We start from the raw sequence: 20,708 nt of genomic DNA on the forward strand, positions 1-20,708 counted from the left end.
CGCAGAAAAAGCATTTGACAAAATACAGCATCCATTCTTGATAAAAACCCTCAACAAAGTAGGGATAGATGGAACATGCCTCAACATCATAAAGGCCGTATATAAAAGACCCACAACTAATACCAATACTGGAAGTCTTGGCCTCAGTAGTCAGACAACAAAAAGAAATAAAGGGCATACAAATTGGCAAGGAAGAAGTCAAACTTTCAGTATTTGCAGATAACATGATACTCTATGTAGAAAACTCAAAAGAATCCACAGAAAAATTGCTAGAACTGATACATGAATTCAGCAAAGTCGTAGGATATAAAATCAACATGCAGAAATCTGTTGCATTTCTATACACCAATAACAAAGCAGCAGAAAAAGAAATCAAGGAATCAGTCCCATTTACAACTGCACCAAAAACAATAAGATACTTACGAATAAACCTAACTAACAAGGTAAAAGATCTGTACTCTGAAAACAATAGAACATTTATGAAAGAATTGAAGAGGACATACAGAAATGGAAAAGCATTCCATGCTCACGGATTAGAAGAACAAACATTGTTAAAATGTCTCTACTACCCAAAGTAATCTACATATTTAATGAAATCCCTATCAAAATACCACCAGCATTCTTCATAAGAGCTAGATAAAATAATTCTAAAATTAGTATGGAACCACAAAAGACCCCTAATAGCCAAGGCAATCCTGAAAAAGAAAAGCAAAGCTGGAGGCCTCATGATTTCACACTCCAAGCTGTATTACAAGCTGTAGTCATCAAAAACAGACACATAGATCAATGGAACAGAATAGGAAACCCAAAAATGGACCCACAACTATATGGCCAACTAATCTTCAACAAAGCAGGAAAGAATATCCAATGGAAGACTGTCTCTTCAACAAATGGTGTTGGAAAAACTGGGCAGCAACATGCAGAAAAATGAAAAACAGACCACTTATTTACACCATATACAAAAATAAATTCAAATTGGATGGAAGACCTAACCATGAGACAGGAAACCATCAAAATCTGAGAGAACACAGGCAGCAACCTCTTTGACTTTGCCATAGCAACTTTCTACTAGACATGTCTCTAGAGGCAAGAGGGAAAAAGCAAAAATGAAATACTGTGACTTCATCAAGATAAAAAGCTTCTGCACAGTGAAGGAAACAGTCAATAAAACTAAAAGGCAGCCTCTGGAATGGGAGAAGATATTTGCAAACAACATATCTAATAAAGGGTTAATATCCAATCTATAAAGAACTTACCAAACTCAAAACCCAAAAAACAAACAACCCAGTTAAGAAATGAAGACATGAACACTCTTCCAAAACAGACATCCAGATGGCTAACAGACACATGAAACGATGTTCAACATCAACATTGTTGATGTTCAACATCGTTATTAGGGAAACACAAATCAAAACTGCAATGAGATACCACCTCACACCCGTCAGAATGGCTAAAATTGACAACCCAAGAAACAACAGGTATCGGCAAGGATGCGGAGAAAGGGGAACCCTCTTGCACTGCTGGTAGGAATGCAAACCGGTGCAGCCACTCTGGCAAAGAGTATGGAGTTTCTTAAAAAGACTAAAAATAGAACTACCCTACAATCCAGCAATTGCACTATTAGGTATTTACCCAAAGGATCCAAAATACATATTCAAAGGGGCAGGTGCATCCCAACGTTTACAGCAGCATTATCAACAACAGCCAAACTATGGAGAGGGCCCAAGTGTCCATCGACTGATGAACGGATAAAGAAGATGTGGTATATACAAACAATGGAATATTACCCAGCCATCAGAAAGAATGAAATCTTGCCATTTGCAAGGACATGGATGGAGCTAGAATATATTATGCTAAGCAAAATAAGTCAATTAGAGAAAGTCATTATATGATTTCACTCATATGGGGAATTTAAGAAACAAATTAGATGAATATACATATGGGAAGAGGGAGGGGAGAGAAGAGAGGAAAACAAACCACCACAAGAGACTCTTAATGATAGAAAATAAACTGAGAGTTGACGGAGGGAGGTGAGTGGGAGATGGGCTAGATGGGTGATGGGTATTAAGGAGGGCACTTGTTGTGAGGAGCACTAGGTGTTCCATGTAAGTGACGAATCACTGAATTCTACTTTGAAACCAATATTGCACTGTATATTAACTAACTAAAATGTAAATAAAGAAATAAATTTTAAAAAATAAAGTAACTTGGTTCTTGCTCTCTTTTACTGTGGACTTTATTTTTCTAATTTTTTTAAGTTTATTCATTTACTTTGAGAGAGAGATAGAAAAAGAGAGACAGCAGGAGAGGCAGAGAGAGAGAGGCAGAGAGAGAACCCCAAGCAGGCTCCGCACAGGGCTCAAATTCAGAAACCATGAGATCATGACCTGGGCCAAAACCAATAGTCAGATGCTCAACTGACTGAGTCACCCAGGCGCCACTTACTGTGGACTTTCAATCCATCTACATGTTTAACTTTTCAATTTTGCAAGCACACTCTTTCCTCGAGAAAAGAATATTGCATTCAGTAGGTGGCAATAAAGAACAAAGCTGTAAGTTACCATATATATTTAGAATCTAAAAAGTTCTGCCAATAAAATATGACAATTGCTACTTTCATTGTAATTTCTTTCAGGAAAACCCACCCAGTTTGGTCACGTGCATAGTAATTACAAAGGTCTTGAGTAAATGGGTGCCTCAGCTATCTTTTTGTGTGCTGTTTTTGTCCTTTTCAAAAAACCTAAAATAAAGGAATGGAGTGTTTAGAACATAAAATAGGAAAGAAACTGATTCAAAATTGTATTTTAAAAGACCTCAGTAAAATGTATATGTTGATCATATTCTTATGGTTTTTTTTTATTTTTTTTTTAAACATTTATTCACCTTTGAGAGACAGAGAGTAATTGGGGGGGGGAGGGGGGACAGAAAGAGAGGGAGACACAGAATCAGAAGCAGGCTCCAGGCTCCAAGCTGTCAGCACAGAGCCCAACGCGGGGCTTGAACCCAAGAATCGTGAGACCATGACCTGAACGAAGTCAGACACTCAATCGACAGAGCCACCCAGGCGCCCCAAATTTGATCATATTCTTTAGTAGAAGGTCAGAAGATAATTGATAGAACTGTTGGTGAGTGCATAGCTATCTCAAAAAGGAAAACGCAGAACACACATTAAAAAAAAAAAAAATCAAGTTACACAAAATGAAATAGATAATCCTGAACAGTAATCATAGAAATGGAAGAGAAAAGGAAACTCAAGATATCATTTCATAAATTACCTTTCTTCTTGCTGTGATAACACCAAATATGGTGAGGTTACAGTAGAACTGGTATAATCCTGGTAATATGATTAACTTTTTCTGGAAAATAATTTGGCAATAGATAGTAAAAGCAGTACAAAATTCTTGGGGTGCCTGGGTGGCTCAGTCAGCTGAGCGTCTGACTTGATTTTGGCTCATGTCATGATCTCACAGCTTGGGATTCTCTCTCACACTTGCTCTCTGCCCCTCCCCAACTTGTGCTGTCTCTCTCAAAATAAATAAATAAACTTAAAAAAAAAAAAGGCAATACAAAATTTCAGACCTGTTAGCTCAAGGAGCCCAATCCTGGGAATTTATCCTAAAGGAGGAATTCAACCAAAGAATAAACCTGTAAATGTTAACATGTTGTCAATAGGAATGTCTATGATGGACAGAAGGAAACTGGAAACAACATATATGCTTGGAAAAGTAATACCACAATGAGAAAAAAAAGCTGTCTCCACGTCTTTCAGAATGTAGACAGGACCAGAAGGACTTCTGGAGTCAGAGGTGAAACAGCAGAGAAGCAGCCCAGCAAGGACAGCCCTATGTAGAGCTCTGGCTCAGCCCTCTAGGCCAGGGAGTAACACTGATGACAAGGAGGGCAGTCTAGGAGAGGGACCGGCAGCTGAGCCCAACATGGAAAGAATGAGGACAGGTATAAAAGAAATGTTGAAAAATGATGGCAAGCTGCTAATGTTTGAGACAAGACAATGACAATATGGATCACCTGGGACACAGTGGCATCTCATCTAAACACCGTGTTAGTTATTACATACCAAAAGCCTTCCTTGTGTTTCTGTGCTTGTTTGTACTTTCCAAATTCTCTGCAATAAATACATATTACATTTATTATTATATATAATTATATATTACATGTTATATAGGTAACATATTATTTACATAATTGGAAAAATGTTCTATGGAAAGAGTGTAATAAAACACTAGAATCTGTTCCTTGCTACTCAAAGTGTGACAGCTTGTTAGAAATGCAGAATCTTGGACTCCTGCACAGACCCAGTGAGTCAGAATCTGCAGGTTAACAACAAATTCACAGGTGGTTCCCACATGTATTTATAGTCTGAGAAGCACTGCTCTGGTTCCTTCTGCTCCACATCCCCCAAAGTGTGTGAGGCATGAGAACCTACCAGACTCTGCTGTGGCCTTCCTAGGTGCAGACATGTTGTCCCACGCCTGGATTAGATGGGTAAAAGGCTTCTGCAGGTACTGAGCCTTGTGCCTTGAGAGTCAGGCAGAAGTTCTGATTAGTATCCTGGGGCCAGCACACAATTGTTGTTCACCTGGTCAAACACACAATGCAAAGAAATTTCTATTAGATTATTACTGATATTTACCCAGTCACTGTCACTCGATGACTTAATTCTTTGAATGCCACACTTATGCTAAAGTGGGTGTTGGGGATTCAATATTGAATGGATAAGAACTGACTACAGAGCCCGTCTTCAAATAGTTCATGTTCAATCTATAAAAAATCCTCAGATAGAATAAGCATGTTTTCTTTTCTAATCTTTGCCTGTAAATAATAGGCCTGTAAAATCATGGTACATTACTCCTTCTGGTTAAAACCTAGAGTACTTCTTGTTTGGCAACTTCTCCATTAACTACCTGCAAATGATATGGGATTGCTGTAATCTGAATCTAAAAGTTAATGTTTTGAAACATATTTTATTTTTTTTAATTTCTTTAAATGTTTACTTCTGAGAGAGAGAAACAGAGACAGAGCATGAGCAGAGGGAGGGGCAGAGAGAAAAGGAGACACAGAATCCTAAGCAGGCTCCAGGCTCTGAGCTGTCAGCACAGAGCCTGACATGAGGCTTGAACCCACAAACCATGAGATCATGACCTGAGCCGAAGTCAGACGCTTAACCGACTGAGCCATCCAGGTGCCCCTGAAACATACAAATTTTAGAATTTTGAGATATAGGATGTTAAAAAAGATTATTTAAAACATGGATATAAGGCAAAAAGGTAGGTGGCATGTCCTTTTAATGTTGACGTTGATATTTAACAGGCCCTTCCAAGGATTATCAATTATGTAGAGAATTGTTAACTACGACTCATTGTTTAAATCCTAGACTTAATAAAATTACATGTTAAACTATAGATTTTTCTTCTAGTAGGAAAGATAACATCAGAGATTATCATCTATTGCCCTGTCAGACCTTAAACCAGGCTTTCTAAATCTAACCTAGAGTTCTTATTCTAACATTCATTCCAATTGCCTATAAAAATCTGGATCATCAAACCTTCTCTGAACTACTTTCACCAACTTCCTGGTTTCTTCATTAATCAATAAATTGAATACAATCTCTATCATGGTTTCACTTCCTATTTTAATGCATCACACTTTTAATTTTATTTTTAAATGCTACTTTGACGAAAGGAAAAAAAATCTCTTCTTTTAAAAGGATAGCGGTGGCCTCATTACTGGTACTATGATAATGGACTTCAGTGGTGAGCCTTCCTTGGAAGCAGACCTGAGAAGTTAAAGACCTCACTGGTAACTAAGAACCACTGAGAATAATGCCCAAGTTTCTGCCTTCTGAATACATGACTGAAAATATTTTAAATGATACAATCTTAACTAAAGACAAAAAAATGAATATTTTTTAGAAATTTTGCCAGACAATTTTAAGATGCTCTTTGGTAATGGGAGATACTCTTAATTAAATATCAGGGTTTAAATATGCTATATACTGGGGGCGCCTGGGTGGCTCAGTCGGTTAAGCGTCTGACTTCAGCTCAGGTCATGATCTCATGGTTTGTGGGTTCAAGCCTCATGTCAGGCTCTGTGCTGACAGCTCAGAGCCTGGAGCCTGCTTCTGATTCTGTGTCTCCCTCTCTCTCTGCCCCTCCCCTGCTCATGCTCTGTCTCTCTCTCTGTCTCTCAAAACTAAATAAATGTAAATAAATAAATTAAATAATTTAAATATGCTATATGCTGCATTCCACCAAATCAAACATATAAATGGTCCTGCACTCCAACAGCTCATCATCTTTATGTGAATACACACCCCCCCACACACACAAGATCTCTCTAGCACACAGGTAAGTAGACTAAAATTCATATTAATCCATACCAACAGTGACCAGTATCAAATCTTTCATATAAGCCAGTACTTCTCCCAGAGCAAACAACTCTGATCAGAAACACATACCCATTTCTAGCATTTATTAGTGCGATGAGTTTGAGACAGCCTATAGAAATATAAAAATCAAACTGGATGTATTTCCCTTCTCTTACACTTGATCTAGTATATCGCAGGACAAATAGGTAAAAGAATATCTTAATTAAGCTGATTAACATTTAATTCAGTTTGTGAGTTGCAGCTACTATAGTAAATCAGCAACAGCATAAGATTATAAAATTCAACAAGTGTGTATTAAAGCCTAGAGGGTCTATAAAGTCTACAAAAGTAAATTACATAATAAAAAACAGAATCTTGGGGCGCCTGGGTGGCGCAGTCGGTTAAGCGTCCGACTTCAGCCAGGTCACGATCTCGCGGTTCATGAGTTCGAGCCCCGCGTCAGGCTCTGGGCTGATGGCTTGGAGCCTGGAGACTGTTTCCGATTCTGTGTCTCCCTCTCTCTCTGCCCCTCCCCCGTTCATGCTCTGTCCCAAAAATAAATTTAAAAAAACGTTGAAAAAAAATTAAAAAAAAAAAAAAAAACAGAATCTTCACTTATTATAATGCCAAAGAAAACTTCTAAGGGAATATAGTGAAAGCTGCTACCATATTACCCACCTCCTCCAATGCTTGACTAAGTAAGCCCCCATCAGGGCTTCCCCCCCATAATTTCTGTTTTTTATAATACTTTCTGGACTCATCTCCCCAAGTTGAACCATAAACACCTTGAAGGCAGGAATTTTAACTTGTTGTATCTTCAGTGACTAACACATTCTACACACTCAAGAAATGTTTGATGGGTTCACTAATTATTTAATTCCATGAAAAATGTGTATGCATCTGCATAGCATGCCAAGAACTCTGGGAAGTCCCAGAGGTCAGATCCCTAAATGAAAAGTTTCTCTCCCAACTCCTGAAGAAGTTTTCTACACTATAGAAAATCAAGGAATTAACCCTGAGAAGGGGGTAAAACATTAAAAAATTATTACTTGCTTTGGGATACAGCACTGAGGACAAATAAAGTTCCAATATGGCACAAAGTGGTCCCATGTGACCACAAGAGGAAGAAAACACATGTTTCACATGTTTGGTTTCCCAAGAAACAAATGCAGGACATTTTTCTTTGAGAGGTAGAGTGACACAGAAGAACCAATGAATACTGTACATATTCTCCAATGCTTAGTTAAGGTGCGATTGTCAGTCTGTCTCACATGCTCTCAAAACTAACCTTTGGGGCGCCTGGGTGGCGCAGTCGGTTAAGCGTCCGACTTCAGCCAGGTCATGATCTCGCGGTCCGTGAGTTCGAGCCCCGCATCAGGCTCTGGGCTGATGGCTCAGAGCCTGGAGCCTGTTTCCGATTCTGTGTCTCCCTCTCTCTCTGCTCCTCCCCCGTTCATGCTCTGTCTCTCTGTCCCAAAAATAAATAAACGTTGAAAAAAAAAAAAAAAAAAAAAAAAAAAAAAAAAAAAAACTAAAGCAGATGCCAGCAAAAGCCATTCCTGCATATCAGACTTTATGTTGGAAGCAAAATGCCAAAATATAGTTTGAAATGACATGCTCAGCACCTTGTCCTGACAATTCTAACCTCTAGGGCTGAGTACTTCCAATTCTTTTGAAAATTCTTCTCTGAGACCTGTGTTGGCCTAGAAAGAAGTGAATGAAAGAAATCCAAATGCCCAGTACTGAGTAACTACTGCCCTACCTGAAGTCCACCTCAGGTATAAGAGCTCTTTCCTGTGAACTCTGTATTTCCGGTGACTAAATTCTCAGGGCAAGCCTCTTGGACTAGTATTATGTAGCATGTTTTACGCCACTTAAGAATTGCTTTTAGTTTTGTTGTGTTTTAAAGGAATAGTGTTACTGCTTTTTCCAATTATAAAGATAACCAGTATTCATGTAGAAAGTGAAGTTCCCATCAGGAAATTTCACTTTTGATCAGTGGCTTCCTAGTCACTCTGAAGTATGCGTGTGTGAGGGTTGGGGGGTACAAAGCAGGGAGGGATGAGGTGCTGAAGTGCACGAGAGCCGCTGGCAGTTCTGGCTGGCACAATCAGGCAAGAAAAAGAAATAAAGGTATTCGAATTGGGAAGGACAAAATAAAACTGTCTTTATTCACATGATTAAGATTTGTGTACATAATTATACCTCAATAAGGCTGATTTTTAAAAAGCCATAAAAAAGGGGGCGCCTGGGTGGCTCAGTCGGTTAAGCGGCCGGCTTCGGCTCGGGTTATGATCTCATGGTCCGTGAGTTTGAGCCCTGCGTCGGTCTCTGTGCTGACAGCTCAGAGCCTGGGGCCTGTTTCAGATTCTGTGTCTCCCTCTCTCTGACCCTCCCCTGTTCATGCTCTGTCTCTCCCTGTCTCAAAAATAAATAAAATGTTTTAAAAAAGCCATAAAAAGATAATCTATTTCAGTAAGAGTACAATAAAACACAGAAGGTGATTGTGCTAAGATGACTTTAAAAATCAAGTTATTAATGGAAGTTTAAACATTAAAGAGCTGTTATCCACCATCATGGAAATGAGAGAACTGTTACCGCTTCGCGGGTCCTTACCATCTTGTTTGTATTATAAAGCACTGGAAGTCTGTGTCAACAATGCTCAGTCACTTGCAACCCAGGGACTGACATAGTTACCATGAGCCACACTCTGAGCAAATACTTTTTCAATTATTAGAATGGCATTAGTAAAAATAACTACTTACTAACAACATTTGAAAATGACTTCATTACCTAGATGCTTCTGCTATTTAGGTGCCAAGATAAACAATCTTCTACTGCTTGTTTCATTCACGACATAACTTGCTTTGGCATCTTCCCTCGAACCTCCTGAACATCATATCCATCTGTCTGTTGTTCTTCTTTTTTTATCTTCCCTCTTACCTTCCTCTCACCCTTTAGGAAATAAAGTTTGCCAGTAACTACATGAGAGTGCCTGCCTGTTTCAAAATATGTAGCTCCTGTACCTTTTTTTTTTTTCAACGTTTATTTATTTTTGGGACAGAGAGAGACAGAGCATGAACGGGGGAGGAGCAGAGAGAGAGGGAGACACAGAATCGGAAACAGGCTCCAGGCTCTGAGCCATCAGCCCAGAGCCCGACGCGGGGCTCGAACTCACGGACCGCGAGATCGTGACCTGGCTGAAGTCGGACGCTTAACCGACTGCGCCACCCAGGCACCCCTCCTGTACCTTTAATCAATAGACCTTGGCTTGTATATCCCAAGGAACTATTTATTTATAGGGTACAGCTGAGCCTTTCCATAACTAAGATTATGTCAGTCACAAACATATACACATGACATATGTGTACAGACAAGAGTTGACATAGCAGGCCTTAGGCTGCCACACTTAGAAAAACCTACTTGCAAGGGTGGCCCTTGGCTGTCATCCGGGAACTTTCCTGGCAAAGTCATTTCCAGGAATTGCCCTAAATGAGAAGTCATTTCCCTAAATGAGAAGAGTGACTCACTGTGCCTACACTGTATAAATGATGTGGTATATGCTGAACATCTGTTTTCCTTCTGGACATCTGGAATTTCAGTGACCACCATCAGTCACACAAATACTGTGTGTCTTCATGACTGACCCCCAAGAAAGACCCTCAATGCCTAACCTCAGGTGAGCTTCGTAGGTAGACGTACTTCACAGGAGCCGTCACAATTTGTTGCTGGGGGAATTAAATACATTCTGTGTGACCCCACTAAGAGTGGACTCTGGAAAGCTTGCACATGGTTTCCTCCTGCAAAGGACTGAATGTTTGTGTCCCTCCAAAATGCGTATGTTGAAACCCTAATCCCAATGTAATGGTACTTGGAGGTGGGGTCTTTGGGAGGTAGGTCGTGAGAGTGAGACCTCATGAATGGGATTAGGGCCCTTATAGGAAGCAGAGAGCTCTCTTTCCACCAGTGAGGACACAACAAGAAGATGGAAGTCTGCAACCCGGAATAAGGTCCTCATCAAAACCTGACCATTCTGGCACCCTGATCTTGGACTTTTAGTGTCCAAAACTGTGAGAAAGAAATGTTTACTGTTTAAGCTACTCAGTTTATGGTATTTTGTTGAATCAGCCTGAACTCGGACAAAAATTGGTTCTGAGAAGTGCCAATTTCTCAGGGGTGCTGCTGTAATGCAGGAGTGCTTTAGAACCGGGTAATGGGTAGAGGCTGGAAGAGTTTCAAGGTGCATGCTAGAAAGAGCCTAGACTGCCATGAAAGGACTTCTAAAGGCAATTCTTGTGAGAGCTCAGGAAGCAAAGAAGAGTGCTACGGACAAAGTTTCCATTTTCTTAGAGAATACATAAGTAACCACGAATAGGATTTTGGTAGAAATATGGATGGTAAAGGTGATTCTGATGAGGTCTCAAACTAAAATGAGGAACATGTCACTGCACAATGTTAAAGGGTCGTGGGGCGCCTGGGTGGCGCAGTCGGTTAAGCGTCCGACTTCAGCCAGGTCACGATCTCGCGGTCTGTGGGTTCGAGCCCCGCGTCGGGCTCTGGGCTAATGGCTCAGAGCCTGGAGCCTGTTTCCGATTCTGTGTCTCCCTCTCTCTCTGCCCCTCCCCCGTTCATGCTCTGTCTCTCTCTGTCCCAAAAATAAATAAAAAACGTTGAAAAAAAATTAAAAAAAAAAAAACAACAATGTTAAAGGGTCGAGGGGAAAAGGTGGACAGCATATATGAACAGGCAGAGAATTTAAGTAGAGTGACAGAAACTACTTTAAAAAAATCAAATGGAAATGCTAGAAATAGAAAACAATATCAGAGATAAAGGATTTCTTAGATGGATCTATTAGAAGACTGAACACAGCTGAAGAGAAGAATCATAAGCTTGAAGACAGGTAAATAAAGATGATCCAAAATGAAATAAGCAGATGAGTGAAAATCAGAAGATCATTCAAAAGTCGTGGATCATTATCAAATGGCCTAATTTCTGTATAAGTGGAGTCACCAAAAGAGAGAATACCTGAGAAATGTCCATAATTAATATATGGTAAGAAATCACAAATCAAAGATGTGTTCAGAACCTCAATTGGGGGGAGGGGGGAGTGTATGAATTACACACATCATAGTCCACATGCTGACAAACAAAGATATTGTGGGAATCTGGGAGGGACCTATGAAAAAACTGACAGAATTCGGGGTCAGCATACTTGCACTAAAAGATGTTAAAAGAAGTTCTTCAAGAAGAAAAGTAGGCCACAGATGGAAATTTGAAGTTACATACCAAACATGTGGAAAATACCAAAAACGGTAAGAATGCCAAAGAATGGTAAAAATATAAAGGATTTTTTAATCTCTTTAAAAGATAATTGCGACTTGGGTTTAGCTTTAATGGGCAAAGAGCTAGGAAGTCATCACTCTCATCTTCACAAGAAAAAAAGATGAAGAAAGTAAAAATCAATGACTTTTCTTAGATCCACCAGCGGACTGAGGTGGCAGAGAAAATCGCCACTCCAAATCTGGAGAGACAGGCAGATACATACAAGTGCTGCTGAGATCAGCTTACCTACAACAGAGGCATCAGAGCCGGTAGGGAGTAGAGAGAATTAAGCTCACTGCTTTTACAAAGTGCTGTAGGCTGAGCGTGGACTACTTTGAAAGTGAAAAACCCCTGAGGTGAAGGAGGTCAGAAGGTACAGACTTCCAGTTATAAAGTAAACAAGCCCTGGAGATGTCACATACAGCAGGTGACTAGAGTCAATAAAACTGTAGTGTATATTTGAAAGTTGCTCAGAGAATAGGTCTTGAAAGTTCTTACCACGAGAAAAGAATAACAATTGTGCGGTGACGGATGTTATTTAGTCTTATTGTGCTGATCTCCCAATATATACAAATATCGAATCATTATGTGGTTCACCTGAAATTAATATAACATTCCATGCCAATTCTATCAATTCTTTAAAAAATGGGAAAAAGACAGAATTCGCCTAAAGGAGGGAAAGAAATTAACAATATGCCTTGAAAATAACCCAACATGATTAAATAACAGGAAAATGCAAAATTAAACTGCAGTAAGATACCACTACTCCCCCAACTAGAAATCCCAAAATTACAAAGGCTAAAAATTGGAAGTGTTGACATGATTTGGAAAAATTACAAGTGTTGGCAATGATCTGGACAAATTATGTATTCTCACGTATAGTGGGAGAGTGTAAAATGATACAAATGCTTATAAGTAAAGTGTGGCAGTTTCTTTTTACATTACATATGTACTTACCACAGAAGCAGCATGCTCACTCTTAGATATTTACTAAGAAAAATTTATTAAGCAAAATGAAAACTTACACGCACATAAAGACTTGTTCATCAATGTTCATAGCAGTGCTTTTCATAATAATTCCAACCTTAAAACAGTCCAAATGCCCCTCATTGGATGATGTATAATCATAGAATGGAATGAAATACTGTTCCAAAATAAAAAGGGGTGAAGTGAAAAAAACAAACAACTGAGGGTCCAGACTTGGAAAAGCCTCAATATTTATATGAATTTTAGCTCCAAGAACTCCACTGGGTTCCCATGAGAAAAAATATTTTAAAACATACCCTTGTATTTTAGATGGGGGAGGGGAGAACAGCGTAACCAATTTGGGACAATTTGGACAATAGGGACAATTTGCATTGTCCCTAAAGCGTTCTCCATAACAAAAGCCTGCACTCCAAGGAAGAGTACTTGACTAGAGCTTTATCTGACCTGGAGGAAGAGCAACCGCCAACTCTAGCCTCCTCTAGCCATCTGTCTTAGGTAAAGAGATAAGAAAAGAGACTAATCAACAATTCAGAAAATCACATCCTGAGGACTCAGGCCCACCAAAAATACAAGATCTAATCCTAAAATTACACAATGCTTTTCTTCCTCAAAGCCCTACCATATCATCTAGGCTTCAGTATGCTAGCATATGTTAGCAGTGCATTATAACTGAAAAAGTTGCAAGCTGCAAGTTATAAACTCCATGTAAGGAGGAGTTCGTAGGAAAACCTAGAGACAACAGAGGTATGGAAAGATTTTTTTTTTTAAAAGAAAGAAAAAGAAAGAAACTAGAAGAAACTGCAAGCTCTGACACCTACAGCTATAGGAAACATTAGACAAGAGTCCAGTTTCCAGCCAGACTGACACAAAATCTCACTCTAAAAGCCTAAAGGAGTGCCTGGGTGGCTCAGTTGGTTGGGCAGCTGACTACAGCTCAGGTCATGATCTTGCAGTCTGTGAGTTCGAGCCCCACGTGGGGCTCTGTGCTGAGAGCTCAGAGCCTGAAACCTGCTACCAATTCTGTGTCTCCCTCTCTCTGCCCCTTCCCTGCATGCTCTCTCAAAAATAGTAAACATTAAAAAAAGTTTTAAAGCCTAAGGACCTCAGTTCTTATTATTCAAATACTATGTCTGACTTTCAAGAAAAATTACAAAACATTCTAAACAAGCAAAAGAAAAACCTTACCATCTAAAGAGACAAAGCAAGGGGCGCCTGGGTGGCGCAGTCGGTTGGGCGTCCGACTTCAGCCAGGTCACGATCTCGCGGTCCGTGAGTTCGAGCCCCGCGTCGGGCTCTGGGCTGATGGCTCAGAGCCTGGAGCCTGTTTCCGATTCTGTGTCTCCCTCTCTCTCTGCCCCTCCCCGTTCATGCTCTGTCTCTCTCTGTCCCAAAAATAAATAAACGTTGAAAAAAAAATTTTTTTAAAGAGACAAAGCAAGTTCAGAACTAGATTCCAATATGACACACATATCCAGTAGGGATTTAACAAAAACTAAGAGCTCTAGGAAAAAGAAGTAATACTGTGTAAGAATATATGGGTCATGGACACAAACAATGGCAAACTGTAAAAATAAATAAATAAATAGGAAATGTTCAAAGTAAAAAACACTGTAACATAAATGAAGAATGCTTGTGATGAACTCATCAGTAGATTGGGCATGGCTGCAGAAAGAATCAGCAAGCTTGAAGACATGTCAACAGAAACCTCCCAAACTAAAAAGAAAGAGAAAAAAGAAGGGGTGTAGGGGATAGAACAAAATATATAAGAACTACTGGGCAATTTTAAAAAGTGTAACATATGTATAATGAGAATGCCAGAAGGAGCATAAAGGAAGGGAGGGAGGGAAGAAGGTGGGGAAGGAAGGAACAGAAATACCTGAAGTAAAAATAATCAAGACTTTCCTCAAATTAATGACAGACATGAAACCACAGAACCAAGATGCTCAGAAAACACCAAGGAGGATAAATATCCAAAGCATATTATATTCAAACCGAAGAAAACCAAAGACAAAGAGAAAATCTTGAAAGAAGTGAGAAGGGGGGTAAATACAATACCTATAGAGGAACAAAGACAAGATTTACATCTGATTTCTTGTAAGAAACCACACAAACAAAAAGACCATAGAGTACTTTAAATGATGAAAGGAAAAAAAAAAAAAAACAATTTAGAATTCTGCATACAGTGAAATTATCCTTCCAATGTGAAGGAGAAATAAAGACTTGCTCAAACAAACAAAAACTAGGGGATTTTTCCCAGACCTCCACATAAGAAATTTTAACAAAGTTCTTCAAAGAAAGGAAAAGGCCAGAAACTAAGAACATCACAGAAAGAATAAATGAAGGTCAAGTAGAATCTCTTGTTTTTCCTATTCCTAATTGATCTAATAATTTTTCAAGTAATAATGGCAACAATGTACTGGGTGATTATAGCATATGGATAAATGAAATGAATGACAGCAATGTCATAAGGGATAGGAGGGAAAAATTGGGACTACTGTGTAATAAGATAAATATGTAAGGCAAAATGGGGAGTACCCATGAAACAGCATAATGTTATTTGAATGTAGACTTACATTTATTATAAATGTATACTGCAAACACTAAGGTAACCACTAAAAAAATTAATTTTTTAATTAAGAGGACAGAAAATGATTTACCATAAGTGACTGACCACAAAATGATTAATTAAAAGCAAGGAAGGCAGAAAAATGGAGGAAGATAAAGAAACAAAGAACAAGTACAAGTAGAAAACAGTTACAAACACAGTAGATGTTAACCCCACTATATTATTATCACTTTAAATATGAATAGTCTAATAAATACATTCACATGTCAGAGTAGACTTTTTAAAAGCCTCCAATATAAAAATCCAATAGATTTTTTAGATAGGGAAAGAAATAGATATAGCATGCTAACACTAATCAAAAGGAAGCTAGAGTATCTATATTAATCTCAGGCAAAGCAGACTCCAGAACAAGGAAAGTTACCAGAGACAAGGGGTGGCACTACATAATGATAAATCGTCCATTCTCCAAGAGGATATAACAATCCTTAACAGGTACACATCTAACAAAGTGTCAAAATATGTGAGGCAAAAAGTAATAAAACTACAAAGAGAAATAAACAAATCCACTATTTTAGTTATAGAAATCAGCACCTTTCTATCAGTAGTGGACAGATTCAGCAAGCAGAAAATCAGTAAGGATACAGTTGAGCTGATCAACACAAGCAATCAACTGTATCTGACATTTATCAAATACTTCCTTCAACAATAGCAGAATAAGCACTCTTATCAAGCTTACATGGAACATTCACAAAGACAGGTCACATCTCAAGCCACAAAACATACTTTAAGACAAATTGGGAAGAGTATAAATCATACAAAATATGCTCTAAAAACACTGTGAAATTAAACTAGAAATAAGTAACAGAACGATAGCTGGGGATTAAACAACATGTGATTAGATAACACAGAAGTCAAAGAAGTCTCAAGAGAAATTTTAAAATATTTTGAACTAAATGAAAATTGAAATACAACTTATCAAAATTTGTGAGATACAGCAAAAGCAATGCTTAGGAATAAATTTAAAGTACTAAATACATATATATAAAAAAGAAAGATAAAATCAATAACTAAGCTTCTACCTCAAGACATTAAAGAAAAAGGGGCAATATAAACCTAAAACAAGCAAAGAAAGAATAAAAATTAAAGCAGAAATAAATGAAGTTGATAACAGGAAATCAATAGAGAAAATCAATAAAACCAAAAGCTGGTTCTTTGTAAAGATAAATAAAATAGATAAACCTATAACCAGGATAACCACGGAAAAAAGTGAGCCAATACCAACTACTAATATCAGAAATAAAAAAGGATTATCACTACTGATTCTACAGACATTAAAAGGATAAGAGAGGAATATCATCATGCCCTCATATTTGATAACTCAGATTAAAGAGATCAATTCCTTATAAAACATAAACTACCAATATTCGCAAAAGAAAAAGTTGATCATCTGAATGAGCCTATGTCTATAAAAGAAATTCAATCAATAAAAATATACCAATTACCTCCAATCTCTTCCATAAAACAGAATCATAGAGAACACTTTCTAACTCATTCTATAAAGCCAACATTGCCCTAACATCAAAACCAGATGAAGACATTAAAAAAAAAAAAAAACTATAGGCCAAAATCACTCATGAACACAGATAAAAAAATCAACAAAACTATCAGCAACTGAATCCAAAAATATATCAAAATAATTATACACCATGACCAGCAAAACTTATTCCAAGTATGCAAGGTTGGTTCAACATGTGAAAACCAACTGACATAATGCAACAAAACAGTCTAAAGAAGAAAAATTATATTATCACGCCAGTATACATAGAAAAAACATTCAACAAAATCCAAACACATTCATGATAAAAAAAAAAAAACTCTCAGGAAACCAGGATTAGAGGAGGGGAACTTCCTCAACTTGACAAAGAACATCTACAAAAACATCTACAGGTAACTTAATGATGATAAACTAGACGCTTTCTTCTAAGATGGGGAACAAGGCAAGGATATCCTCTCCCACCATTCCTATTCAAGACCAAATTATAGAAGTCCTACCTAATGCATAACACAAGGGAAATAAAAGATACACAGATTGGTAAGGAAAAAATAAAACTACCTTTCATCTCAGATGACATGATTGCCTAAGAAGAAAATACCAAAGAATCAACAACAACAAAAGAACTCCTGGAACTAATAAGGAATTATAGCAAGGTTGAAGGTTGAAGTTAATATACAAATGTCAATTCCTTTCCTATATACCAGCAATGAACAAATGAAATTGGAAATAAAAAATACATCATTACATTAGCTTCATCCAAAATGAGATACATAGGCATAAATTTAACAAAATATGTGCTGGATGTATATGAAGAACTCTACAAAACTAATGAAAGAAAGGAAACGTCTAAATAAATGAAGAAATATTACATGTTCATGGATAGAAAGACTCAAAATTGTTAAGATCTCAATTCTTCCAAATGTGTTTTATAGAGTCAGTGCAATCTCAGTCAAAATCCCAGCAAGTTGTTTTGTAGTTACCAATAAACTCATGCTAAAGTATATGTACACAATGAAACACTACATGGCAATGAAAAAGAATGAAATATGGCCTTTTGTAGCAACGTGGTGGAACTGGAGAGTGTGATGCTAAGTGAAATAAGCCATACAGAGAAAGACAGATACCATATGTTTTCACTCTTATGTGGATCCTGAGAAACTTAACAGAAACCCATGGGGTAGGGGAAGGAAAAAAAAAAAAAAAAAAAAAAAAGAGGTTAAAGTGGAAGAGAGCCAAAGCATAAGAGACTCTTAAAAACTGAGAACAAACTGAGGGTTGATGGGAGGTGGGAGAGAGGGAAGGGTGGGTGATGGGTATTGAGGAGGGCACCTTTTGGGATGAGCACTGGGTGTTGTACGGAAACCAATTTGACAATAAATTCCATATTAAAAAAACAAATAAAGTATATGTGAGAAAGCAAAAGATTCAGAATAATCAACACAATACTGAAGAACGAAGTAGGAACCGACACTTCAGGGTTTCAAGATTTACTATAAAGATACAGTAATCAATACAGCATGACACGGTGGGAAAAAAAACAGATCAACAGAGAGACCCACACAGACCCACACAAATTTGGTCAACTGATCCTTGATAAAAGAGCAAATGCAATTCAATAGAGAAAGAACATTCTTTCTGACAAACGGCACTGAAACAACTGGACATCCATATGCAAAAAAAAAAAAACAAAAAACTAGACTTTACACCTTTAAAAAATTAATTCAAAATGGATTATAGGCCTAAATGTAAAGCACAAAATTATAAAACTTCTAAAAGATAACTGTATTGGTGCCCAAGGGCTATCATAACAAAGTACCACAAACTGGGTGACTTTAAAAAAAAAAAAAAAAACTGGGGTGCCTGGGTGGCTCAGTCGGTGAAGCATCCGACTTCGGCTCAGGTCACGATCTCGCAGTTTGTGAGTTCGAGCCCCACTTTGGGCTCTGTGCTGACAGTCTGGAGCCTGAAGCCTGCTTTGGATTCTGTGTCTCTGTCTCTCTCTGCTCCTCCTCCTCCACTCTGTCTCTCTCTCTCTCAAAAATAAATAAACATTTAAAAAGTAAAAAACAAACAAACAAAAAAAAAACTCCTAAATAGCTCAACAATTAAAAAAAATATTTAATGGGCAAAAGATCTAAACTGATGTCTCACCAAAGAATATATGCAAATGGAAAATAAGCATATGAAAAGCCGTTCAACATCATATGTCATTAGAGATCTGCAAGTTACAACAATGAGATGTTACTACATACCTATTAGGCTAAAATCCAAAAAAAACTAAGCAAACCAAATGCTGTTAAGGATGGAAATACATTGCTGGGAATGCCAAAATGGTACAGCCACTCTGGAAGACAATTTAGCACATTCTTACAAAGCTAAGCATAGTATTTCCATATGATCTGGCAACTGTACTCCTAGGTATTGACCCAATTGATTTTAAATGTATATCCACACAAAACCCTGTGTTCAAATGTTGATAGCCGCTTTATTCACAATCATCAAAAACAGGGGTGGGGGAGGTGGAGCTGGAAATGCCCAAACTGTCCTTCATTAGTTGAATTGATAAACAAACTGTAGTACATCCACCCAATGTAGTATTATTTGGTGATAAAAGGAAATGAGGGGGCACCTGGGTGGCTCAGTAGGTTAAGCGTCCAACTTCAGCTCAGGACATGATCTCACCGTTCCCGAGTTCAAGCCCCATGTTGGGCTCTGTGCTGACAGCTCAGAGCCTGGAGCCTGCTTCAGATTCTGTGTCTCCCTCTCTCCCTGCCCTTCCCCCGCTCATGCTCTGGTTCTCTCTCTTTCTCTCAAAAATAAAAAAATATTAAAAATTTTTAAAAAATAAAGAAAAAGAAAAGAGCTATCAAGCTATAAATAGATATGTAGGCACCTTAAGTGAATGTTGCTAAGGAAAAGAAGCCAGGCTGAAAAGGCCACATACTGGATGATTTCAACTATACTACAAGTCTTTTATCATATATGTATTTTCCAAAATCATCTCCAAGTGTGAGACTTGTCTTTATTCTCTTAACAGTACCTTTCACAGAAGTTTTTAATTTTAATAAAGACTAAATTATCATTTTTTTTTCTTTCATGGTGATCCATGGATGATTCCTTTTGGTGTAGTATCTAAAAATTCATTGCTGAAACCAAGGTCACCCATATTTTCTCCTGTGTGATTGTTGTGAGCAAACGGTATTCCCTAAAAAGATATTTTGAAGTCCTAACCCTCAATATCTGTGAACATAAGCTTTTTTGGAAATAGGCTATTTGCAGACGTAATTAAGATGAGGTCCTAATGCAATGACTGATGTCCTTTTAAGATAAGGAAAATCTGGACACAGACAGAGGAAAAAATCCATATGACAAGAGAGGCAAAAACTGGAGTGATGTGTCTACAAGCCAAGGACAGCAAGCATTGCTGGCAACCACCAAAAGTTGGGAAGGAGCAAGGAAAGATCCTTCTGTAGAAACTTCAGAGAGAGCATGGCCTTGCTGACAAAATCTCAGAATCTTGCCTCCAGAACTGTGAAAGAATACACTTCTGTTTTCTTACAGACATCCAGTCTGTGGTACTTTGTTATGGCAACCCTAAGAACCAATACATATTTCGGTACCATGAAGTACAGTGTTGTATAATAGATACCCAAAAAAAATGTGGAAGTGGCTTTGTAATTAGGTAATGGATAGAGGACATAAGAGTGTTGAGGCACATTATAGAAAAAGCCTAGTATGCCTTGAAAAGACTGTGGGTAGAAATGTGGACATTAAAGGCGACTCTGGTGAGGGGTCAGAAAGAAAAGAGGGGGATGGTGTAAAAAGCATCTCCAGTCTTCGAGAATACATGTACCGTCCAAGAAAAGAATGTTGCTAGAAACATAAACTTTAAA

The 20,708-nt window shown here is 38.0% G+C and overlaps 1 protein-coding gene across 3 annotated transcripts in view; it reads right to left on the bottom strand.

The window, feature by feature from the left end:
• Window positions 1-20,708, bottom strand: part of PTPN20 (protein tyrosine phosphatase non-receptor type 20) — a 110,995-nt gene that overhangs the window by 84,083 nt on the left and 6,204 nt on the right. For 2 of the 3 annotated variants that reach the window (XM_040485672.1, XM_040485670.1), the window contains exons 2-3: window positions 4,445-4,597; window positions 4,076-4,123 (exon numbers count right to left, since the gene is read on the bottom strand). Coding sequence is in view for 1 of the 3 variants with exons in the window: in XM_040485670.1 (XP_040341604.1) it covers window positions 4,076-4,123; window positions 4,445-4,478 (82 nt within the window). In the remaining 2 variants the exon portion in view is untranslated. The remainder of the gene's footprint in view (window positions 1-4,075; window positions 4,124-4,444; window positions 4,598-20,708) is intronic. The other variant, XM_040485673.1, reaches the window with a different exon arrangement.

The sequence above is a fragment of the Herpailurus yagouaroundi genome, unplaced genomic scaffold (genome assembly GCF_014898765.1).
Source record: "Herpailurus yagouaroundi ecotype Mexico unplaced genomic scaffold, PumYag 163, whole genome shotgun sequence".
NCBI lineage: Eukaryota > Metazoa > Chordata > Mammalia > Carnivora > Felidae > Herpailurus > Herpailurus yagouaroundi.